This window comes from Centrocercus urophasianus, unplaced genomic scaffold (genome assembly GCF_019232065.1).
Source record: "Centrocercus urophasianus isolate 14NV4802_14NV808 unplaced genomic scaffold, USGS_Curo_1.0 seq_114, whole genome shotgun sequence".
NCBI lineage: Eukaryota > Metazoa > Chordata > Aves > Galliformes > Phasianidae > Centrocercus > Centrocercus urophasianus.
Window position 1 is genome coordinate 5,323 of NW_024884298.1, and position 23,453 is coordinate 28,775.

General features: G+C 60.1%; 1 protein-coding gene across 4 annotated transcripts; it reads left to right on the top strand.

Annotated features, from left to right (window-relative positions):
- The first annotated feature begins 268 nt into the window (after nucleotides 1-268).
- GPATCH8 (G-patch domain containing 8) lies at nucleotides 269-22,662 on the top strand. Of its 4 annotated transcripts, XM_042809261.1 has the most exons (9): nucleotides 407-484; nucleotides 4,287-4,304; nucleotides 5,305-5,377; nucleotides 8,714-8,758; nucleotides 10,428-10,495; nucleotides 10,823-10,909; nucleotides 12,495-12,638; nucleotides 18,288-18,418; nucleotides 19,009-22,662. In XM_042809261.1, the coding sequence occupies exons 5-9, from the start codon at nucleotides 10,469-10,471 to the stop codon at nucleotides 22,646-22,648; spliced, it is 4,029 nt and encodes a 1,342-aa protein (XP_042665195.1). In that variant the 5' UTR covers nucleotides 407-484; nucleotides 4,287-4,304; nucleotides 5,305-5,377; nucleotides 8,714-8,758; nucleotides 10,428-10,468; the 3' UTR covers nucleotides 22,649-22,662. The 4 variants fall into 4 exon arrangements, with proteins under 4 accessions (XP_042665198.1, XP_042665195.1, XP_042665196.1 ...); XM_042809262.1 differs by lacking the exon at nucleotides 8,714-8,758; XM_042809264.1 differs by lacking the exons at nucleotides 4,287-4,304; nucleotides 8,714-8,758 and having other exon boundaries at nucleotides 269-484.
- The last annotated feature ends 791 nt before the right edge of the window (nucleotides 22,663-23,453 follow it).

Below are 23,453 nucleotides of genomic sequence, written 5' to 3' on the forward strand. Positions count from 1 at the left end.
GCGGCGGTGGGGCGGGCGCACGGCCCTGCTTTGGGCAGGCACTGCTCTGCTGCTGTCGCTGTCGAGCGCTGTGCCTGCAGAGCTCCGCAGCAGCCCAGCGCAGGGCCAGAGCTGCACCTCAGGGCAGCCGGCTCCAGCCGGCCCTGCGGCGGCGCTGCCCCAGTGTGTGGGCAGCCAGAAGTGCTGCCGTCTCACGTGTGTGATCTCTCACAATTTGTGCAATTCACGTTGGGCCGCGTTTCGGGCGCCTTCCTGACAGCCCACGGACCGAGCCGGGCCTGCGCTGAGTTTGGTCCTTTCTGGTAAAAATGGAGCGAACAAACCTGGGCCCAAACCTGCACGTGAAACGAGAGCTGTGGGCCGAGGCCGCGTTCTGTGCCGTAAAGCTGACCGTGCTCTTCTCTCGCAGGGCAACCACTTCGACCAGTATGAAGAAGGGCACCTGGAGATAGAGCAGGCGTCCCTGGACAAGCCCATCGAATCGGTAAGGCTGTGCTCAGCACCGGCACCCTCCTGCCCTGTGCTGGGCCCCGGGCGCGTTGCTGTGGGCAGGAGGGGCGAGCTGCATGCTGAGCTTTGTGTGTGCAGGGCTGCCGGCTGCCAGCAGCCATCCTGCACCGTGCCGTCCAAGTTCGGTGCCGTACTTCAGCGCTGTCCTCAGCCACCCAGAGCCGTTAGGTCGTTTTATATTTGTGCCAAAGAATCAGTTTAATTCTTAGCAGAGCCGCAGGATAGCGCAGCAGAGTGCCTGCTGATCCCCTGTCACGTTTTGGCTGACGGTGGGTTGGGATGCACCTGGCGGTAGGGAGCACGGCTGTGGCAGTGCAGCAGAGCTGCCCCACGGGGCCGGAAATGCGGCCAGGATTTTTAAGTGTTGCTTTTGTGTGTTTTGTGGCTTTTTTTTTCTTTTTTCTTTTTCTTATGAATGTGGAGAACACAGCCATAAAACGGGGCAAGCCTCAGTTTTGTGTAGTTTTCCCTTTTAAAGCTTTTTGGAGCCTCTTAAGTCCTGTCTCTGCCAGCCGTGGGTGCAGGGCTGTGCTCACCTGCGGGCCTGGCATCCAGCTTTAGCCCTGCAGCCTCAGTCAGTGCAGCAGCAGTAGGAGAGGAGGAAATGAGGTGAGCACTGAGCTCACACAGAGCTCTGCTCGGAGAAACCGCTGCTGTTAGAGGCAGGAGCTCTCAGGTGTTCCCTTTCCCACCTAAGAAACGAAGCTGCTGAGGCTGCTCCGTGTCCGTGCCCACTTAGAAGCACTCGGAGTTAGCGAGGGCTCAGCGTCTCCTCCCTGGTGTGTAGGTCGGTGTTGTGTGTGTTTGTGTGTGTTTGGATGTTTACCAGAATTTACACAACTTGGGGTGTTCGACGTTTTTCTTCCGCAGCAGTTGGTCCATAGTAGCTAAGCAGCCCCGATCTGGTTTGTATTGCACGGTCTGCCTTTTTTAATTTCTTCTCTAGGGTTTCCTTTCCCTTTTCTTATTTCTGTTCTTCTGGTCCAGTGAACACTGCATATAGTACCTCCTGTCTTCTGTGCTGGCATGATGCTAGATCCAGGCATGGCAGTAATCGATGACGCATGAGATAATGCTGCAGAGATGGGGTTTGTATTCAGCGTTGTCCTGAATACCTCAGTCGCGCTGTGTGGCGCGGGGCTGCGATGGAAGTGCTGACAGATCCCAGGAAGCACTCAGGCGCGTTGCAGATGGCGGCCTGGTGTCAGGAGGTGCCCGGCTCTGAGCTCCGTCCCCAGCTGGGGGCTCTTGGGGTCCCAGCGCGTCCGCAGGAGCTGCACGTGGACGGCGGCGCCTGGTGCGTGCTGGGCTTCTGCAGGCACAGCCTGTGGTCGCGGGGGGTTTGCTCAGCGAGGAGCCGCGGCAGAAGGCTGCGAATGAAGTGGCAGCTTTAGTATTCAGCTCTGCTCAGCGTGGGGCCGCTGAAATCCCTTCCAACCCCAGCAATCCCAGGGCTCCGTGCTGCCATCCGATGGGGGCGGCGATTCGCAGCTCAGGGTCGGTTTAACACCTCGCTTTGGCCTCGTGGTTGAGCTGCGCTCCACCTGAGGGCTGGGGCACCTGAGGGCTGGGCGGCCGTCGCCCCGCGCTGCTGCGCTGAGCCTTTGTGGCTCTGCCCTCGGCCTCGTGAGCAGGCCTGGCGCTGCTGGCTGCCCTCACACTCAGCACAGCCTCCATCTCCACATCGTCTTCATTCAGAACGCTGTTGGTTCTCGGAAGACGACCTGCAGGTGGAAAGCAAGAATAATGCGTCAGGTTTCCCGCTGCCAGTGAAAATGTTTCCCGCCCTCTTAATGACCCACAGGCTGAAGTTAGCAAGTTCCCCGGGGGGGTTTCCTGCAGCTCTGCTGTTCTGGCAGGAAGGCTGCTGGCACCTCGTGCTGCCGGCCCAGCAAGCACAGAGCGTAGCCAAAGTGCCATGGGGAATCCATCTCTGCAGCATTATCTGGTGAGAGGCGCTGACCGTACTGCTACAGCATGCAACTCGGAGGTGGCTGGAAACAAAGGTCTGGGAGTCTACAGATCGTTACAATGCTGACACGTGTCCTCAATTCGCACGCCGGCGTTTGGCTCCGTGCAGCCCTGCCTTGTTTGGGCCACAGCCACGCGCGGCTCCAAGCACAGCACAACATGGCAGCAGGGCCGGCCCGGGCCCGGAGATGTGCGCAGCCTCAGCCAGAAGCGATTTTCCATTCCTAAATTGAAAGTATTTCCCATCAATGGACTCCTCATAGCTCCGAGAGCGATATTTTCGCTTCCCCCACGAGTGACGGCGCCTTTGTGCTGCTCTGAAAGGTGCTGCACACACGCTGGCGGCGTCGGCGCAGCCATTGCTGCTCATCCTGAGCCGCAGAGCCCTCGTGCAGCATCTCAGCTCGCAGAGGGCTGTGCTGGTTGTGAGCACTCAGCGTGCGCTCAGCTCAGCAGCGGCGACGTGTGGCTCCTCTCCTAGGGCCCGTCCTCCCCACACTGCACTCCTCGACCCCAGTCCCGTGGCTGTGAGTCCTCGGCTCTCCTCCCCACACAGAGGCGGCACGGCGCCGAGGTGAGCGGTGCTCAGCAGCACGCTGCTCCCTGCCCTCTGCACAGAGCCGTGCTGCCGGCCCGCTGCCTGTGGTCGCACCACCTGTACAGATCTGTGGACTCCACTGGTTCCAAAGTGTAACTGGGAGAGGCTGCTGGTTTGACATTTAGCAGCAGCCACGTGTGGACAGCGCTATAAATAACGTGCTTCTTGAAGCTGAATGGTGTAGCATTACTATTTGGCTTTTCTCTCTGGTCTTCATTGTGTCATCTGTAGTGAGCTCTAGGTTTTGTTTTGGGACTCTTTTCAACCTCTCGTTTGCATGGGTTCACCCCGTAGCATCCAATCCTCGCTTCTGGTCCCGCATACACAGTCAGCACAGCTTACAGCCCACTCAAGAGACTCACGGCTCCCGGTGCTGCCCGGAGAGGAGCAGAGCGCTGCAGCCCTGGGATCCCATGGGAGCCCTGCACGGGGCGCAGCCGGTTGTGGTTCGGCCTCCATGCAGCCCCGCTGCGCATTGCAGAGCCCCCTATTGCCGCAGGGCCTCTCCCGCCCCCAGCAGCACCAAACCCCTCCGGTTCTCACACAGATCTTTGTGCCTTTCCCCGCTCGCTCTGGAGCAGGCTGCAGGCCGTGCTGTCACACATGGTCGCGGTGCTGGCTTAGCAGCCGGGCACGGGGCACACAGCCCCGCGTTTCCGCCTCGCAAAGCTCCCATCTGCATGTAGAGACATAGGAGCAAAGGCCCCCGGCCCTCCTCGCCCGCCCAGCCTCCCATTCCTGCTGCAGTGCGGGCAGCCCCAGAGCAGCAGCGTGAGCACGTGGGGCCCGGCGGCAGGCAGTCGTGTGTCCTGAGAGGGCGCCGAGCGGCCGAAGGTCGCAGCTCAGTGGCAGCAGGGCTGGGTGTGAGAGGGGCGCCGTGCCCAGAGCTGTGTGCTGAGCGTGCTGCAGCCCCGGCTTGGGGCGGCCGTCCTCTTGAGTGGCGCTGTAAGAGTGGCGCTGTGTGTATAGCCTGTCGGTGGGTCTGTTCTCCCCTTAACATTCGTCCCCCCTCACTGTGTCAGTCACAACGCACCGCTCTTGAATCTCCCAGCTGGTCTTGACTTGTTGAATTTATTTTATGCTTTCACTCTTCTTTAGTAAGTACATTACTTGCAAGCAGTGAATTGAAAACAAAGCAAAAGAAAAACGACCATTAGTGATTGGACAGTTTCTTACTTTGTGTTACATTTAACTGTTCTTTTGACAGCCCAGTTTTTAAAGCCAGGTTCGTATGGAAATGCTTTCACTCCACTTGCACTGCTTTTGGAAATAGCGTCCCGCTCCATCCGTGTCCCCTGGTGCCTCGCTCACCCGCAGTCAGCACAATGTCTCATCCCCGCCTCGTGCTGCTCTCACGCCGCGCTGCTGCAGGCGCCCCCCGCCGGCGGCCCAATTAAAAGCCAGCCCTTAATTGCGCGGTTTTCCACCCGCCCGATCGGCTTTTCCTGGGGAAGATGAGACATTATGCTAATTGTTCCCCCCGTGCACTAATGGTTCCTCGCTGTTATGACTGCTAGGCCTGTTCCATTCTAACACCTTAGTGTTTGGTTAGTTTCCATGTGAGATGCATCACCCAGTCTGTGCTTGAGCTCATTTTATTTAATCGATTTCCTTATTTTGTTTTTACTAACCTCACTGTTTTTTCAGTTTAATATTGGCTGCATGCTAGTTTATATCTATATATACATATATAAAACCCAATCAAGTGTAGTCTGGATTGTGCTCTGATTGCGTTTGGTTTTAGTGGTGGGCAGTGCTGCACTGACAGCTTTCGGTTCTCTAAATCCTGACACGCAAACCAAGCGACTAAACCCAGCGTAGACCTCCGCCAGCCTCCTAATGGTGCTGTCTAGGTGATGGATACGATTGTCTCAGTAGCCTGATTTTATGCTTTTTACTGTCAATTTTGATCGGTACACCTTTCCTCCCCCATTGCTTTCTGTTTTTTTTGGTTGTCGTGGTTGTTTTCCTTTCCCCTGACGCACACACGTTGCCCAGCACACCATCAGACAGCGGCCAACCCCGGCCCTGCAACAATTCCAGCCAGCAATTTTTGCCATCGGTCTCTCCCTTTCCTTGGGCACACGTTGCCTTCTCAGTAGCATTTTTTTGCATGCGTATCTATGTAGAAAATCTCTCGTTCATCACATGTTTCAGTGGCGGCGGGAAGGGAAGGATAAATTATTGGAATATTTTTGGTTTGTTCTCTCTGTTCTGTCTGTCAGGATAATATCGGACACCGCTTACTGCAGAAGCATGGCTGGAAGCTGGGCCAGGGCTTGGGCAAGTCGCTGCAGGGTAAGTGCTGCCGTGAGCTCCCACAGAACCTCTGCTCTCCGTTCCTACGTGGGTCGTTGCCGCCGCCGCCGTGTGCAGGCAGAGGCACTGCTGGGTTTCTGTGGGGAGGCGCTGCGGGTCGGACATGGTGCTGCACTGACTGCACGCAGCGCTGCGGCCGGGGGCTGAGCTCCACGGCTCCCGAGCGTGTGGGGCGGTGTGGGGCCGCTTGGGGTGGCGTGGGGCCGCTTGGGGCCGCGTGCCCACGGCCTGCCGCAGCCGGGCCGCCCAGCTCGCTGCTCCCCTGGCTGTAGACTGAAGAGCTGGCAGCCTGTGAGTGGCCCTGCCGCCCCCAGCGGCCCCGCAGAGCTGAGGACTGTTGGAGAGGCGCGGGGCTCTGCGCCCTGGAGATGCCCTGGGATGCGGTGGGCTCTGCGGCTGAGGCTCTCTGACCTCTTGGACGGGGCCGCACTGGTGGTTGACGCTCCTCGCTGCCCCTACCTGGGTTCCATTCGGAGTTCTGTGGCTCATGCTGGCCTTCTTACTGTCGCTGTGCCTCCTGCTGGTGTGCAGGGGGCTGGAGGTGCCGCCCTCAGCATCGTGCTGTGGCGCAGCGTTGGCTGCGTGTTCCTCAGCCTGCTTCCCCCTCTGGGTGTCCCTCTGTCACTCTGTGTGGGAGCAGTGAGCCGAGGGAAGGCCAGGCCCGGTGCACCTGCATGAGGCCATGGCCCCGGGGCTGCTGGCAGCTGTGGGGGGCGAGGGGCAGCTGTGGGGACGTGCTGCTGCGTCCTGCTGCTCTGCAGCATCGGGTGGGCTGTGTTGGAAGGGCCCCGCGGGCATCGAGTTCCACCCCTGCTGCACTGGGCTGCGGGAGGAGCTCCCTGCTGCCATGTGGCACCGCAGGACGTCGCTCTGAGGGTGTTTCATTCCTTGTCCTGTGGCTTTTCTACCTGAATTGTCCCCAAACCCCAAATCTGCAAACTGAAGAAAGGAAGCAGTGGCCTCCAGTTTGAACTGTGCTCCGGGACCATGGGGAGCGAGGGCATTTGATGTGCGCTGAGGACAGGAGAGCAGAACAAAGACATCTCACTTCCATGTTCTTTTCATCAAAACATCCAACGGAGATTTCTAAAGAGGTTGAGGAGAGAACGCAGAGCTGCTGTGCTGTGAGCACTGTGCTGGAGCCTAAAGGACATCCAGTAGTGCAGAACTCAGAGCACTCTGCATTTCTGTTCGCCATGAGTACATTACCTGCCGTCCTGCATTTGGCAGCCAGCCCTCAGAGCTGATTGCACACGCTGAGATCACCCTCCCCTTGTTTCCACATGGCTGACCTGAACAAAGCCGGTGCTCCTGCAGCAGGAGCCGTTCCACCCACCAGGGCTCCCCCCAACGTCAGCACAGCTGGGGGTTGCACTGCAGGCAGCGCCTCAGCAGTGGGGAGTTGTGCAGCCACAGCAGGGGAGGCTGCAGGAGGGGCAGAGTGGGAGAGACCTGCTGGATTTCTTCCGTCCCAGCAGGGAGCGCTGAGCTCGGCAGAGGTGGGCCCTCCTGAAACCCCCTGTGGAGGAGCGCTTTGCTCCTCACCCAGCCCAGCTGCAGCTCCTCAGGCTGTGTCACAGAGCGGAGCCACATCTTGGTGCTTTCGGGACTGTGCGGCCCGCTGGGCTCGGTCACAGCAGGGCTGGCGTGGCAGCTGCAGCCCAGAGAAATGTGCTCAGGGTTCACATTCCAGAGGTGTCGAGTGCTGGCTCACCAAATGGCCGGCAGCTCGTCTGTCCGTGTTTTTCCATTTGGTAAATGCTCTCATCTCACAGAGGAGATGTTTGTGAGGCCCTGGGAACACAGAACAATGCACATCCGAGAAAAACAGCACGAGGAAATGAGGAATTCTGTATTCATTTCGGGGGTTTGGAGCCGTGTGAGAGTATGGAAAAAAAGGAGAAGAACCAGCCGTTAGTCAGTAAGAATTGGGTGGTTTGGCAGCGTCTGTAAGAACTGGATGTAAACATGATCTTATCTGCAGCCTCTGAGTGAGTGCTGGCGGGGATCTGAGGTTGGCACAGGCATCTCTGCCGCTTGTGTAGCGTCAGTCAGGGCAGCAGGGTGGCAGCAGGGATTTCACGCGCAGGACGGGGCGGCGCTGATGAGAGGAGCGCTGCGGGCCGGTGTGCGCGGCTCCTGCGTCTGCTTCACGCAGCGGAGCTCCTGGCCCGGCTCGGGATCTCCTCCGTGGGACCGGGGGTGCCTGCTCCTCACCGAGCAGGAGAGGCATTTCAGGCTTCGTCTGAGCCTCGTGTCTGTCTGCGGCCCCTGCCAGAAACCGGAGATAAACAGGATGAGCTCAGCGGTGCCGCTCCCAGAGGACGGCAGGATGAGAGGCCGCCTTGTTTTCACGCGCCTTGCGCCGCCGGCGGCACAGGGCTGGGGGGGAGCGTTGCTTCGGGCCGGCTGGGAACGTCCAGGGCTGCCGTGAGCAGCAGGCGGCGCTCCCTGCGATGGGCGGCGGCCGGGAGCTCGGGGCGCAGCCGGCCCGGGGGAGCTTGCAGAGCTTGCAGAGCTTGCGCGGTCCTTGTGAAAAACGAAGCTCGTCCTCTAGCGGGACGGCTCTGCAAGTAAGTAGGGACGGTGCGTACTGCGGTCCCGTCCCACGGTGTGCCGGGGTGCTTCCGTGCGGCGCTCCTGCTCTGTTGTCGCTCCTGCCTGCTGTGAGCAGCCGGCGCTGTGCTGCTCTGTGCTCTGTCACGGGGCTGCGCTGGGATGCGCTGCGGTGCTGCCGAGCTGCTGCCCGTGCTGAAGTTGCTCTCGGGGGCAGCTCTGCTTCCTGCCCGCGTGGAGGCGCTCCGTCCGTCTGCACGGCGCCCTCTGCGCGCACGCCGGTGGATGTCCTGTGGTGTTTCCGGGCTGTCGGGGCAGCAGAGCGGACCTGTGGGGCTCACTGCCTGCTCACGGCACCCGCGATCCTGCGGCGCCATCCAGGGCTGCGCTGCCATCCGGTGCTGCGCTGCCATCCGGTGCTGCGCTGCCATCCAGAGCTGCGCTGCCGTCCCGGGCTGCGCTTTCTGCCCCTTCCTGAGAGCCCGGCTCCCTGCGCGGTGCGGCAGGAGGCGGCGCTGCGGGAGCGCCGAGCCGAGCGCTGGGATCGGTGCTCCTGATGTCGCTGCCCTGTCACGCGTCCCACCAGGTGAGGTTGGGCCGCCCCACGGCAGCGCGGCTCCGGCCGGGCCCACGGCGCGGTGTTGGGGTGGAGGGGTGAGGAAGGAGCCCGCTGTGGTTGCCCACCTCCCTGCCTGCTGCAAACCGCCTGTTTTCTGCCCCAGTGGTTTCTGCCTAACAAATGGTGTTTCTTTTTTACAGCGTTATGATCCTGGACTTGTTGTGGTGATGGTAAACTTAGCAGTGGTAATTTTTAATTTTCAGACTGAATTACTCCTTTTGTCATCAGTGCACCAATATGTTAGGCTTACTTTCTCTGTTGTAGCCATCATCCTTCTGCTTGGTCTTTCATTTTCCTTTCCTTTCTTTATGCACACTTGTCTGATCCTCGTTCATTAAAGGGTATTGCTAAGAAGGGACGTTTCTGTTTGTGTTAGAACTGCCAAAATCAGTTTAAGCGTCAATTTCTAATACTGTCCAAACTTGATTTTCCCCACCGTGGGCACCAGCACTTGCTACTGCAATTTACAAAGAGATCTTGAAAAACTCTGCCTGCCTTAGAAGGCAGAAGCTCCGCTGCACTGTTTGTGTGCGGGGCTCCACGAGGCGGCACCCGCGCTCTCCATTGCTGGAGAACCGAACCCCAATCCGACCCAAAACGAAGCTGAGATGCAGAATGGTCGGCACGCGTGGCCAGCCATGCTGCTCGGGTTTGCCAGCCCCGCCTGAGACGTTACGAAAGTGATGCTGCGCTTAGGAAGCCATTTTTATAACCCGTCTTTAATTTGGTCCTTTTGCTAAAAATTGCAGTCACTGCTTCCTGTATTATACCATTGGGCGAAAGAGAAACGTTTCAAATGAGGAACAGCATTAAAGCAGCCAAAGGCGAGCGTGGTTCCAAAGAGCCACGGTGCGTCGGCGCGGCAGCCGCGCTTGGAGCTGTGGCCGCGTGCCATGGGCGCCCCTAAAACAACGCAGCCTGAAAGGGAGCTGTGTGCCTGCCTGAGGCAGAGCCGTGCTGCTCGCTCCAGGGCCCTGGAGAAGCGCTCTGCATCCATCCCAGGAGCTCAGCCCTCAGCGCCCTGCGCCGCAGCGTCGCTTTGGCCTGGGAAGGCCTGCGGATCTCAGAGCCCAAAGGTATAATGGTGTTGTATGTGTGTATAACAAAGCAGGTGTTTACGCCGACCCAGAGCCATGAGCAGGGCTGTAAACATTCTGTTTTCTCACCCAGGGTGTGCGCCGGAGAAGGTAAGTGCTGTTCCAGCAGGTTTACATCGCAACCGACAGCGCGGGTTGGGATGTAACGTACAACAAAACAATCCAAAACAGAGAAAAATCCAAACGAAATTAAAAAGCTGTGGTAGTAAAGTGCTTGCGTGCCCCATTTTGCTTTGTTTGGCTGGTTATGAGTGGATTAAAGATAAGTTGAAAAAACAAATAATAATGAAAACCAAACCCCAACAAAATCTCCAGCGTAGTTTGATTAGTTCCAAGTCAATTCTCTTCGCTAGCAGTCCTTTTCACAGCTTGCAGCCGCGTCGCCCCGCGGCCCCGGGGGAGGACGGAGGTGGGGGTTCTGTGCTCCTGAGCAGCAGTGGGGTTCAGGTCTGCGAGCTGTGCGTGGAGCACAGGGGCTCGTTGGCAGGTCCTGGCAGCACACACGCAGCAGGACGTGCTGCACTTGGGCGCTGAGCACCAGCTGGTTCCTCGGCGCCGTTGGAAGGCACGGAGCTGTGCCGCGTGGGGCCGGGAGGCACGGCTGGCTGCAAGCTGTGGGAATGGCTCGTGTTTGGTTCACTGTAGCTTTCTGGTCTCTGCACTCCAAGGCAAGATCTCTAACCACCCAAACCCAATGTGTCGAGCGAGCCGCGGGCACGGCGCAGCCCCTGACCGCCTCTGTGTGTTCCTATTGCAGGGAGGACAGATCCCATCCCAATTGTCGTCAAGTACGATGTCATGGGCATGGGGCGCATGGAGATGGAGGTAAGGCTGCTGGGTGTGGGGCAGGGGTTGAAAGGCCCGTCTGGGTGTCGAAAAGTGCTCTTAAAGCCAGGAAATGCTTCTGTGAGAACCTGCGCTCTGTCGAGCACCGCTGAGCTGAGCTTTGTGCCTCTGCCTGGCAGCTCCCACTGCGCAGAGCTGGAGCTGCTGGTGCTGCACTGCAGGCCAGCGTGGTGAGGGAGAGACCCAGCACAATGAGGGGCCCAGCTTTGAGATTGCACGTTCTGGCAGTGCCTGGTGCAAGAGGGGTCTGTGGGACAAATGGCCATTTTCAATGTTTGTAATTCTTCTTCTGTTTGTTTTAAAAAGCTCGACTACGCCGAAGATGCCACTGAGCGGAGGCGTGTACTGGAGGTGGAGAAAGAAGACACCGAGGAGCTGAGGCAGAAATACAAGGTACTGAGCAGCAGCGTTCCCAAGTCCTGTGCTGGCTGCTGTAACCCCAGCAGGAATGCGCTCTTGTTGTTCCCTGGTGTCACTGAGACAGCTCACATGTTAACAAGTGGGTTGCTCACCTCCTGGAGTTGTTTTGCCGCTGAAGAGCTTTGGGGCAGCAGTGCTTTGGTCCCGCAGCCAGCAGTGCTGGGCCAGGCCTGCTGCCTCGTGGGCACAGAGCACACAGAGCCGGCCTGCAGGGGCGCCCCGTTACCCGCTGGCGCTGAGGCATCACACGGTGTGTTAGTGCTGTGTGCAAAGTGCTGCCCTCTGACAAGGCAGAACGTCGCTGCAGGGCTGAGAAGTTCTTGTTCTGTCCCTGTGTGGGAGGATTGATCGGGCAGCATCACAGAATGTCCATAGATATGCCATGTTTTAAGGTTTACCAAACTGGTGGTGTTCTCTGGAGTTCATTCCTCCCTTCTGGATCTTTCTTTTTCCCCCCGAGACCTCGACTTGCTCGGTGACTTCCTGCTGTATTTGTTCATTTACTACTGTAACTACTGTATTTGTGATTACTGATATCTATTGATTCCTTTGGAGCTGAGTGACAGTACGGAAACCTTGTGGCACGTTTCAGAAACGCCGCGGTGCTCCTGTGCTCTGGGTGGGGGCAGGAGCTCCTGTGTCAGCGGCACCTAATGACGAAGAGCAGTGCCGTGTGTCACCAAACCCTTCTTTCTGCAGCTGCCTTTTCAAGCCTCCCTGCCAGCATTCAGCACAGGTCCCATTCGGGTCCCTTCCAGGAACTCAGTGGAGCTGCAGCAGTCCCTCCCTGCGTGGATGTTTTCCCTCGTGTGCTTTATTGCGTTTCTGTATTAAAGCTCTGCCAGGGCCGTTTCTTTGCAGCTCTGAGGTGATGCAGCTGCCAGCTGTGTGCGGCAATTCAGCACATCCAGGGGGGCTGCGGGTCGCTCTGTGCTGAGAAATGCTCCGTCATTCCCTCCCCGGTGTGGGCAGTGATAAGTGAGAGCTGCTCCACCACAGGATGTGTGCTGCACAGCCTCGCTGGGCGCAGGAAGCGCCTTCTGCCCGGCAGAGCAGCCCGGCCCGCCGTCGTCCTGGGCTTGTTTCCTTTCCTGCCTTCATGGGGACCTGCTGCAGCCCCACAGTCCCATGTGCTGTTCTTTCTTAGCGTGGTTTCTCTGCACTCAGTAAAACGGGAGCTTAAATCCTTCTTTATTTAAAAGCAGAATAGCGCTTGGAGGGGAAATAAAGCCCATCTTGTAGCAGCAGGATGTTTTAGATTTTTCCCCTTCGGGTGCCGAAATATTTTTTGCACAGATCTGGCCTTGCAGCAGCACATCAGCAGTGTTGTGTCTGTGTCCCTGAGGTGGTAAACCGGGAGATTCAGCACGCTCCCTTGGACAGGATCTCATCAAATCAAAAGAAGAAAGCTTTCTAAGTGCGTCGTCTTTTCGGTGCTTGTGGCTCCTCTTGTTCATGGAAGGAGGAACCCTTCAGCTGGTGTTTGCTGAGGACTTCTAGAGAATCTTTCAAATTGCTCCAGGGCGAGTTCAGCTTGTAACTCCTCTTCGTTTTGCAGGATTATGTGGATAAGGAGAAGGCGATTGCCAAGGCTTTGGAAGACCTCAGAGCCAACTTCTACTGCGAGCTCTGCGACAAGCAGTACCAGAAGCACCAGGAGTTTGACAACCACATCAACTCCTACGACCACGCTCACAAGCAGGTAAACAGAGCCCTGCAGGCGGTGCTGCCCGCTCGTCGTGTGCTCTCTGCAGCGTCTCCTTTGCAATTCATACTTTGATTTCCCCCCGTGTGCTCGTTGTCCTCACCGGGAGCAGGCCCCGTGTTGCTGGCCCAGTCTTGTGCCCACCATCCCTTTGGAAACAAACCAACAACAGACACACAAACAGAAAGGAGCAGACAGCCGCCGCCGGCTGGTGAGGAAGCTCTGTATTGAGTGAGGTGTGAGCAGGAGCGGGCTGCTGGAAACTGGGGGGGGAACTCCTCCTGAACCGGGTGTGGATGGCTCCTGCTTCACGTCTGCTTTCATAGCGGCACGGCTGTGGAGTCTGACGATCTGCCATGTTTCAGAGTGTTGGGAGACCAGGAAAAGAGGGGCTGTATCAAAAGGGGAAGTTTCCAAATTCTGTGATGTTCATGAGGTCTGTTCTGAATCCGCACAGCTCTGCCTTCAGTCCCCAGCTGGGATGTGGCAGGGCAGTGCTGTGTGCTCGAGTGCTGGGTGGCTGACAGAAGTCTGTGCATTGGCCTCATCTCTTTGGCCATTCGTGATCTCACAACAGAGAGTTGTGCTGTGCTCATCTGGGGGTAAAAGTGCTCAGAGGAAATGTTCTGATACTCCTAATGACCGATTTTAACACCGTGATGCTTGGAGCACTGACGACTTCTGGAGGATGTGCTGCAGAGTCTGGCCAAATGGAAGCGAAGCAACAGCTTTGAAATGGGAGTATAGCATTACAGGGCATGAATTTTTAATGTTAAGTATGGGAACAGTGGTTCCAAGCAGATTCACCAGGGGTGCCTTAACAGGAAACGTGCAGCAGGGCGCTTTGTGTGAGCACTGCTATGGTTGGGAATGCAGTCCCAGCAGAGAGGGGCTGGCTGGCTGTGATACCCGAGAGCAGTGCTGTGTTCTCCATCACTGGGCTGAGATGGAGAGCAGTTGGGTGCCTCTGCTGAGGGGAAGGGGGACCTGGTGGTGGCACTTTGTGCAGCGTGGCGATGTGCTCTGATCACGGCCTGCTCCCGCTTAATTGGGTGGGTAATTAGGGGGCTGACAAGAGGTTAGGAAGGAGAAACAAACTGCCCCTCGTTGGTATAAAAGGAGTCGTGGTTCAGGGTAGTGGCAGCGCTCCAGTCACTGCAGCTCTGCAAGGGGCTGCAGGCTGGGTGGGATGGCTGGTCCTACAGGAACCCGCAGCGCTGTGGGGAGGTGGGAGCCTTCAGGTTCCTGTAGGTCACCCAGCGTTCCTTCCTAATTAGGCAGTGGTTTGAACAGAGAGGAAGTTGTGCTTTGCTCAGGGAAAGGGCTTGCCCAGCTCCCTGTGGTGCTGCGTTGTGTCAGCATCTGGATGTGCAGCACCCAGAGGTGAGGAAGGCGAATGAGCAGCAGTAGTGCTGTGCCACCCGTGCTGTCTGTATGCTGGAGCAGCCCTTCCTGGCAGTGTGGGGCTGGGGGTGCTGCTCCCCGCTCCCCTGCTCAGTGTGTGTCCTGCTGCCCCACAGAGAGCCGCTCTGCCCCCACATCCCTGTCTTCTCCCCAGTTATAAAGATGCTGTCTTGTATTCCAGGAAGGATCTCAGGATTATTGCCAAACAGGGATGATAGGTAAGTGCCCTGATCCCTGTGGGTTCGTTTGGACAACCTCCACCGCGTCCACACCGAGCAGCAGCGGGGAGGTGGTGTTCCTCTGCTTCCTGACCCTGCTGCTCTCGTGGCATCAGGTTGTGTCTGAGCCACCCTCTGCACCGCATCTCAGTCCATAAGGCAGCAATCCGAGGGGAAAGGGGGAAAGGGGTGAAACTGCGGCGTGACCCCACAGATGCGTGTCCCTCTTGCTGCCGTCTCTGCTGGGCTCTTTGTTTCTGGGATCCATTTCTGGTGCCGAGGAAGAGAGATGTAGGGAAGCACCGTTGTGCTGCCAGCACGGTCACTGCTGTGCTGGCTGAGTGCTCCAAATGCAAACCCTGGACTTCCCGCTTTGGGCAGAGCGGTGCTTTCTGAACGCTCACATCTTCAGCACAGCATGGTGCAGGGAAGTTGGGAGTGCCTCTGCCATACTTGGTGTCCAGGGCAGAAATAGCGTGTGCTCACAGCGTGGGGCCACGTGTCAGCATACAGGGACTGATGCAGGGGGGTGTCTGTGTGCCATCGACTCGTGGTGTGTCGTCCTCAACTGAAAGACTTTGCAGGGAAGAAGTGAAGTAAAGCCTCAGCTCCTGGCTGCTTTCCCTCTGCTCTTCTCACTTTGTGGTTGTGCAAAGAACACTGGTGGCCAGAAGTGGGCTGTGCTTGTGTCAGCACTCGTGTAAAGTTGTCAGCCAGAGGTTGCCATCCTTGGAGCTCGTGCTGCAGTTCCCTTCCAGGCTGTTGCAGCAGAATGAGGGGTATGGAGTGAGAAGTGGTTTTCTTTAGTGAGGTTGGCAGAGAGAGCGGAGAGCAGCGTTGAGGAGGAGCGGCGCTGCGCTGGCTGTGCTCCATGTGAGTGGCTTCCCCTGCGGCCAGTGCTGGCACCTCACTGTGCAGCTCCTGTCTGCTGTGAGCAGGCTCAGCAGGGTGGCAGTGTGGGGAGCACAGGGAGCGGCTTCATCCCCTCTGCACAGCATCCTCTTACATAAGTCTCCTTGCTTTTCCACCTGATGCTGAGATAAATCGTTTGCCGCTGGGCCTGACCCCACAAAGCAGTGTGCGTTGAGCAGTGACACGAGCCCACGAGCGAGCTGTCCCATGTGCTCAGTCCTCCCCTGTTTCTGCAGCTGAATGCTGACCCTACCCTCCGGCTCAGTCACCTTTACACACCATGATGCTCCCTGGAGCTTCCTGCTGAGGCAGGAGTGTGGCTGTGTGAGCCAGGGGAAGGAGCTGCATGGTAACAGCACTGCGTGGTAACAGCCCTGCGTGCCACAGCCAGAACACAGCCCGTCTCTGCCCCGTCCACGCTCGAGGGCTGAGCAGCTGCAGATTAATAGCACCTGCTCTTTAGGAGCTCAGTTGCACTCCTTGGTAATTCTGCTGGAAAGGAGGCTGAAAGTGCTGCTGTTAGAGAGTGGAGGAGGGCTCGAGGCAGCGGAGCGGTGCCCATCGCCTCGCTGTCCCTGGGCTCCGCTCCTCAGCTGAGCAGTGAAGCAGCCGCACTGCCTGTCCTGGCATTGTGCTCAGCCACGCTCTGTGGCTTGGAGACCTTCCTGCCTCCTCCGGGGTGCAGGGCCTTCAGCAGAGAGTGCTGTCTGCTTCCCAAACCCTGCAGCAGCGCCCAGGGATGTGTTTGGGGTGGGTAGAAGAGGGCGGCCCCGATGCTGCTGAAGAGACAAGAGAACTGCTGAGCACGAGGTGTGAAGGGTTGATGGAGCAGGGCTCTGCTCTGAGGCAGAGGTGCCTGCAGAGGCGGGGGGCCCTGCTGTGTCACAGTGCTCTTCCTGGAAGGGAGTGTGTGCGGTGTGCTGCCAATACAGGTGGGGAGCTAAGGGATTAGAATAATGAACGCTCGCCTCGGGATTACGGGGGGAATTTCTTGAGGGTAAGCCTGGGTTAAATACGGTTTAGCTCGGCTAGCTTTCTGCCAGTGCTGGGAGCTGCAGTGTGCCGAGGAGCTCTGTGTTCCTCGATGTTCTTCTGCTGTGCAGCTGCCCCTGGTGCTCTTTCTGCTCCTCTCTGGCTGCACCAGGGACAGCAGTGGCACGGCTGCAATTAATGGCTTGTCTGCTGCTCCTTGCATCGAGGAGTTGCTGCTTCCAGGTATGTGCTGGGAGCAGTTGGTGAAGGAAGGTTCCGTGTTCCGTGTTTGCTGTCCCAAGGCAGCAGTGCAGTGCAGCTGTTGAGATTTTGTTTTTCCACGTTGCCCAGCAAGGTCCTCGCTCCCCAGTGCTGCAGGGTGGCTCCCCGACTGCCCTGCCGGGTCAGCGCGGTGCAGCCGGCACTCGGTGTCCGCGCTGTGCACTGAGGGCCCTCAGCCCCGCGTGCCGCACGGCGGGCTCTTGTCTGCAGTCAGCGGCAGCTCGCTGCTGTGTGCTTTGTGCCTGGGAGCTGCGCTGCAGCCGAGTCCCCTGCTGTGTGCAGGCCGTCGGAGCACGCCGAGCTCAGAGCGCAGGGAGACGCGGTGCAGGCAGCCCCCCCACGGCCCGCAGCCCCTCTGCCAGCACAGCGCTGCTCGGCCCCTTCCTCCGCCAGGAGTTCAGCGTTCCACACCCAGCGCGCCCCGCAGACCCTTCAGCCCTCGCTTGTCCCGGGGAAGCAGCTCTGGGTGGGATCATGTGTGTGTGCACCCCGTCCCCTGTCGGCCCCGTAGCTGTGCTGCCCGGCTCCTGCTCCTAGCTGGCGCGCCGGGAGCTCCCCAGTAATGCTTGCTTCCTCTTTCTTCTCTCTCCCACCCTCGTTATATCTTCACTTTCTTTTTTTCTTTGTGATGGGACACTTTCAGATGATGTATTGAAAGCAAACCCTTCTAATTTCGGAGCCCAGATCACACGAGTGAGTTTCTCTCTGCCGGTGTCTGTAGCTGTATTCTTTGTCTGTCCTTCCCTCTGGTTTTGGTAAAGCTCAAACCATGTTTAGTCACTGCGATTAGGCGAGAGAATCCTCTGTCTTGTCCCATCTCCCCTTTCCACAAAGCAATGTTCTCTTTACATTGGGCTCGGTAATTCCCTGGGCTGGCACGCTGGGTTCGTTAGCTCAGTCCTGCTCTGATGCCGTTTGTCTTTGGGGCCCTTCCTGAAATACCTGACGTGAGAAACACCAACAGCTCATACGTGGCATTTCCTGAAATTGGGTCTTTTGAAAGATTGCGCACAGAAACCCCGAACAAAACGGGAGGTGCTTGAGTGCGTAGGGCGGCAGAGGTCTTTCTTGGCAACTTTCTTCACCTTCTGAGTGGTGCTCGTAAAAAACAGCCTGGGAATTGTTGCCCGTGTTGGAAGGAGAGCAGCGGCCTCCTGTCGTACTGCTTCAAACCAGGACCTGCAGAAGCTGTGTTGTTCGGCGCTGTTCAGACGGGACAGCAGGCGCCCAGCGGTGCTGTGATGGCTGCACTCCTGGCTCCGCTCTCCGGCACGCGGCGTTTCTGCCCTGTGAAGCGCTGACCCCCTGGCGGCGCCCGGCAGCTTTTGTTTCCCGAGGAGCTCGGAGCTGCGCTCAGCAGAGCGGGGCGCTGTTTGTGCTGTGTGTTGTGTTGTTTCTTTGCTCACTGCGATCATTCGCATGGGATTTTTGGCACCTTCTCCAATGTAAGCTGCACATTGCTTTTGTTACCCGGGTGACTTCCACACCAGCTCCTGCTCCGTCCCCTCCCTGCCGCTGCGCTGTTTCTGCTGTACATTTGCACCCTGTGAGAGCATCAGAACAAACAGCCCTTTATTTTTTTTCTTAATTATCGGTTGTTTTGCTTTTTTTTCCCTTCCAGAATTTGCTTTTTTGCTTTGAAAGCAGCCTTACCGTGCCGCTAAAGAAAGCTGGTTGTGCAGGCGTGAAGCCGTAGCCCCTCTGCTGCCTCTCCACTGCGTGCCGGGCGGCAGCCTGCCTGGAGCCGTGTGTCGGGCCCAGCTGCCCCCGCTCAGGCCGTGGCCCTGGGGGCTGGCAGCACGCTGCGCAGGGCTCCGGCCGTGTTCCTCTGATCCCTGCCCGCTTTCTTTTGCCTCAGAGGTTGAAAGATCTCAAGCAAAGGGAGTTTGCTCGTAACGTCTCCTCAAGATCGCGGAAGGATGAAAGGAAGCAGGAGAGGGCCCTGCGGCGCCTGCACGAGCTGGCCGAGCAGCGGAGGCAGCCGGAGTGGTGAGTGAAGGCGTCCTGCTCGGGTGCTGAGCCGCGGGGGGCTGAGGCTCGGCCCTGCGCTGTGCTTCTGCAGGAGGGAATGGCCCAGCTGTGCTGCCCAGCAGCGGCCGTTTCCTGCTGTTGTGTGACGGTGCTGGGCGCGCGGTGCTGCTCCTGGGTGGCACTTGGAAGAGGTGAAATGTGACTGCAGGTTTATGAGGACAGGCTGAGAGAGCTGGGGCTGTTCAGCCTGGAGAAGAGAAGGCTTTGGGGGGGACATTATAGCCCTTCTAGGACCCAACGGGGTCTACAGCAAAGCTGTAGGGACTACTTAAAAAGGGCACCAGGACGAGGAGAAATGATTTTAAATCGGATGAGTTTAGATTCAGACTAGAAATTAGGAAGAAATTCTTTACTGCGAGGTGCAGTGCTGGAACAGGCTGCCCAGTGAGGTTGTGGGCGCCTCCCCCCTGGCAGCACTCAAAGCCTGGGCCGCGAGCAGCCTGCTCAGAGGGAGGCGTCCCAGGCTGTAGCAGGGGGGTGGCAATGGAGGATCTTAAGGGTCCCTTCCGACCCAAACAGGCGGCCTTCGTTTTCTCTCGTTCCCGCAGCGCTCCGGGAAGCGGCCCCATGTTCAGAACCACGACTGTGGCTGTGGATGAGGAAGGGGGGGACGACGACGACGCTGCGGCCAACAGCGGCTCGTTCCCCCAGACGTCGGGCCCGGGCGGGGAGGTGGGCGCAGACAGGGGTTTCCTAAACGTGGGGCACATGGGGGGCAGCGCCGGGCCGGGCCAGGCACCCCTGCAGGCAGCACAGGCTGTCAGCTTTGGCATTAAGGGCGCGCCGGGAGCCCCGCTGCAGAAGATCGGCGTGTCGTTCTCCTTTGCCAAGAAGACTCCGGTGAAACTGGAGACCATCGCTTCGGTTTTCAAGGACCACGTGGACGAATCGAGTTCTGCAGATGGAGCGAAAGCTGATGAGAAAGGCTCCTCGGATGGAGGGGGCCTGCAGAAAGCTGGAGAGGGCGAAAACACAAACAATTCTGACGGCAAGGCGGAGGACGACGACCACGACAAGGACAGCGGCTCTCTGGCCACCACGCTGTCTAAACTGAAAAAGATGAGGCGGGAGGACGGACCGACGGCGGTGGAGCCGGAGTACTACCATTACATCCCCCCGGCCCACTGCAAAGTGAAGCCCAACTTCCAGTTCCTGCTTTTCATGAAGTCCACAGAACAAACGGAAGCTGAAAACGTGAACAAAAAAACCGCAAATGAAGTCAGAAAGGGAAATTCCCCTAAACCCAAACCCGGCAAGCACGTGGAGAAGGCAGCCGAGAGCACGGCCCCGCCGAAGGAGCAGAGTGCTGCCGAAAGCGGCGCTCAGCAGGGCGAGGGGGAGCAGAAGGAAGCCCCAGGAGACGTCGGCGCGCAGGAGAGCGAGAGCCTGGCAGAGAGCGGCCTGCCTGAGCCCGGCGGCGCTGCGCAGCCTGCCCCGAGCTGTAGGGACGCCCCAGAGGGGCCCAGGCCGCCGCCGGGACCCTTCATCCCGGTCCTGAGTAAGGATGAGAGCACCACTCTGCAGTGGCCGTCGGAGCTCCTCATCTTTACCAAAGCGGAGCCGTCCGTCTCCTACAGCTGCAATCCTCTGTACTTCGACTTCAAGCTCTCCCGCAACAAAGACGCAAAAGGGAAAGGGGCCGAGAAGCCCAAGGATCCGGGCGGGCTGTGCAGGGAGAGCATCCAGAACGCCGAGTTTGGAGAGGTGAGCAGAGCCAAGGAGGCGGACGGCAGCGCCGACGGCTCTGGGGGGGCGGAGAGCGGGTCGGTGTCCCAGGGCAAGGAGGGCTGCCTGCAGGGCGAGGGCGACGAGAGCGGGAGGAGCGGAAGCGGCCGGGGGAAGGCTGGCAAGTCCCACAAGCACAAGAAGAAAAAGAAGCACAAAAAGTCCAGCAGGCACAAACGCAAACACAAGGAGGAGCCCGAGGAAAAGAGCTGCAAAACGGACCCGGGTGAGGAGAAACCCAGGAAACGGAGACGGCGCCGGCACAAGAAGGTGAAATCCTCTCTTTCTACCGAGTCGGAGCGGGCGCTGAAGGCGGAGCCGTGCGAGGAGCGCAGCCACTTGCAGAAGAAGAAACGCCGCTCGCAGGAGTCGCAGAGGAAATCTCTGTCGGCGGAGGAGGGCAGCAGCGGGAAGAAGGAGGACAGCGGCGCCTCGCGCCCCGAGCACGGCGCCAAGAAGCGCAGGGCTGCCCGCCGCCGGTGCCCGGGGCCGCGCCGCAGCCGGCGGAGCAGCGGGGACGAGGACGACAGCGACGAGGGCTCTGGCGGCGCGCGCTCGCAGTACAGCGACGAGTACGGGTCGGGCAGCGAGCGCTCGCAGAGCCGCTCAGCGTCGGGGCGCGGGCGCTCGTCGCGGCGCTCCTACTCCAGCAGCTCCGGCGCTTCGTCCGACCGCAGCCGCTACAGCCGCCGCCGCAGCTACTCCGACAGCTACAGCGACTACAGCGCGCGGTCGCGGTGCTCCAAGCGCTCGCGGGACTCGGAGGACGACTCCGACTACGGCAGGTCGAAGCGGCGTAAGTACTCGTCCTCCGAAGACTACAGCTCGAGCCGGAGCAGGTCGAGGAGCCGCAGCGGGAGGTCGAGGACGCGCAGCCGGGGCCGGACGCGGAGCAGCAGCTGCAGCCGCGGTCGCGGCAAGAGGAGGAGCCGCAGCGTGACGGGGCGCAGCTGGAAGCGCAGCCGCAGCTACAGCCGCGGGCGCAGCAGCAGGAGCCGCTCGCAGCGCTCGCTGTCCAGGAAGGGCTCCCGCGGCCACGAGAGCCCCGAGGAGAGGAGGCCGGGGAGGAGGGATTTCATCAGGTCCAAGATCTACCGCTCGCAGTCGCCGCACTACTTCCGAGCGGCGCGAGGCGAGGGGGCCGCGAAGAGAGAGGACGGCAGAGGGGAGGAGCCCCGGGGCTCCCAGAGCAGCGGCTCGGGCGCCGGCCGCGCCTCGGAGGGCGACTGCAGCCCCGAAGAGCGGAACTCCGTCACCGCCAAGCTGCTCCTGGAGAAGGTCCAGTCCCGGAAGGTGGAGAAGAAGCCCTGCGTCGCCGATGAGATGCTGGCGGGGGCCGGCAAGGTGGGCATCAAGCTCAAAGACCCCCCGCAGGGCTACTTCGGCCCCAAGCTCCCTCCCTCTCTGGGCAACAAACCCGTGCTGCCCTTGATCGGGAAACTGCCGACCGTGCGGAAGCCCAGCGCCAGGAGGTACGAGGAGTGCGGGATGGAGAGGGGCGAGGAGCTGTCGGATTCCGAGGGGGCGGAGGAGGCGCCGCTGGGCGGGCAGCCGCTGCTGGGGGACGCGGCGATGGGGCTGCAGGACGCGGCTCCGGAGGAGCGGAAGCGCGAGGAGGAGATGCCCTCCGCTCCCCTGGAAGCGCCGGCGCTGCCCGAGTGCTTCGGCTCCGGGGACCTGGTGCTGCCCCACTCCTTCCTCGCGGCCCCGGCTGACGGTGAAGCGCTGGAGCCCGTGGACGGGGGCGGCCAGGCCGTGATGCCGCTGGTCCCCGACGTGGAGCACTTCCCCGGCTTCGTGCCGCAGGGCGGCGAGCCCGGCATGGAGGGGGACCGCGACGGGGGGGAGGACGCCTCGCTCGCGCCGCTGGAGAGCCAGCCCATCACCTTCACGCCCGAGGAGATGGAGAAGTACAGCAAGCTGCAGCAGGCGGCCCAGCAGCACATCCAGCAGCAGCTCCTGGCCAAGCAGGTCAAGGCTTTCCCCGCCTCGGCCGCTCTGGCCCCCGCGGCACCCGCCCTGCAGCCCATCCACATCCCGCAGCCGGCGGCCGCCTCGGCCACGTCCATCACCACGGTGCAGCACGCCATCCTGCAGCACCACGCCGCCGCCGCCGCCGCCGCCATCGGCATCCACCCGCACCCCCACCCGCAGCCCCTGGCCCAGGTGCACCACATCCCGCAGCCCCACCTGACGCCCATCTCCCTGTCCCACCTCACCCACTCCATCATCCCGGGCCACCCCGCCACCTTCCTTGCCAGCCACCCCATTCACATCATTCCGGCCTCGGCCATCCACCCGGGTCCCTTCACCTTCCACCCGGTGCCCCACGCTCTCTACCCGACGCTCCTCGCCCCACGTCCCGCCGCTGCCGCCGCCGCCACGGCGCTGCACCTCCACCCTTTGCTGCACCCCATCTTCTCAGGGCAGGACTTGCAGCACCCCCCGAGCCACGGCACCTGAGGGGCACGGAGCCGCCGTGGGGGAAGGGCGTCGTGCTCGGGGGCGAAGCCGGAAGGCGAGGATGGGATTCGTGTTCGCTCCCGAGCAGCCAAAGAAACACGGAGGGGTCGATCAGCGCGCAGGGCGTTCAGCGGGGCCTGCAGTGCGCGCCGGAGAACGGCTGACGTCGGGACCCCCAGAGCTCCAGTGGCTCCAGTGGACCAACCGATGGCACCCCGGCTTCTGGTGGGACGCCGTCCGTGGGACCCCCAAAGGCCTCCGGTGGAACATCTGACGGATCTGCAGTGGCTCCGGCAGGACGAGCTGTGGGGCTGCAGGGGGACCCACGAGGCATCCAGCGGGGCTCCAGCGGGACATGGATGGGCCACAGGGGAGCGCAGCCCTGCGGGGACCTGCGAGGGTCCAGCGTGGATCCAGCTGGACTCCGGTGGGACCCCAGAGGCTGCCATGGCCTCCCAGGGGCTCCGGTTGGACTTCAGTGGGGCATCCAGTGAGCTCCAACGGGACCCCGCTGGGCGCCAGTGGAACATCGGGTGGGATTCCGGAGGGTCCAGTGGGGACAGACGGGCTTCAGTGGGACATGAATGGGACATGAATGGGACGCCAATGGGGCTGCAGTGGGCTCCTGTGAGACCCCCAGTGGGACCCCCAGCAGGGCACCCATTTTGTCCCCAGTGCGACGTGCAGCAAAGCCCCGGCCGTCCCCACAGCTCCGCGCGGCGCTGGGCCTCCACGACCCCCGGCTGTTGGAGGGGCTCCTCCCGGAAGCCCCCAGCCCCACTGCTGCCCATGGGGGGGGGGGGGG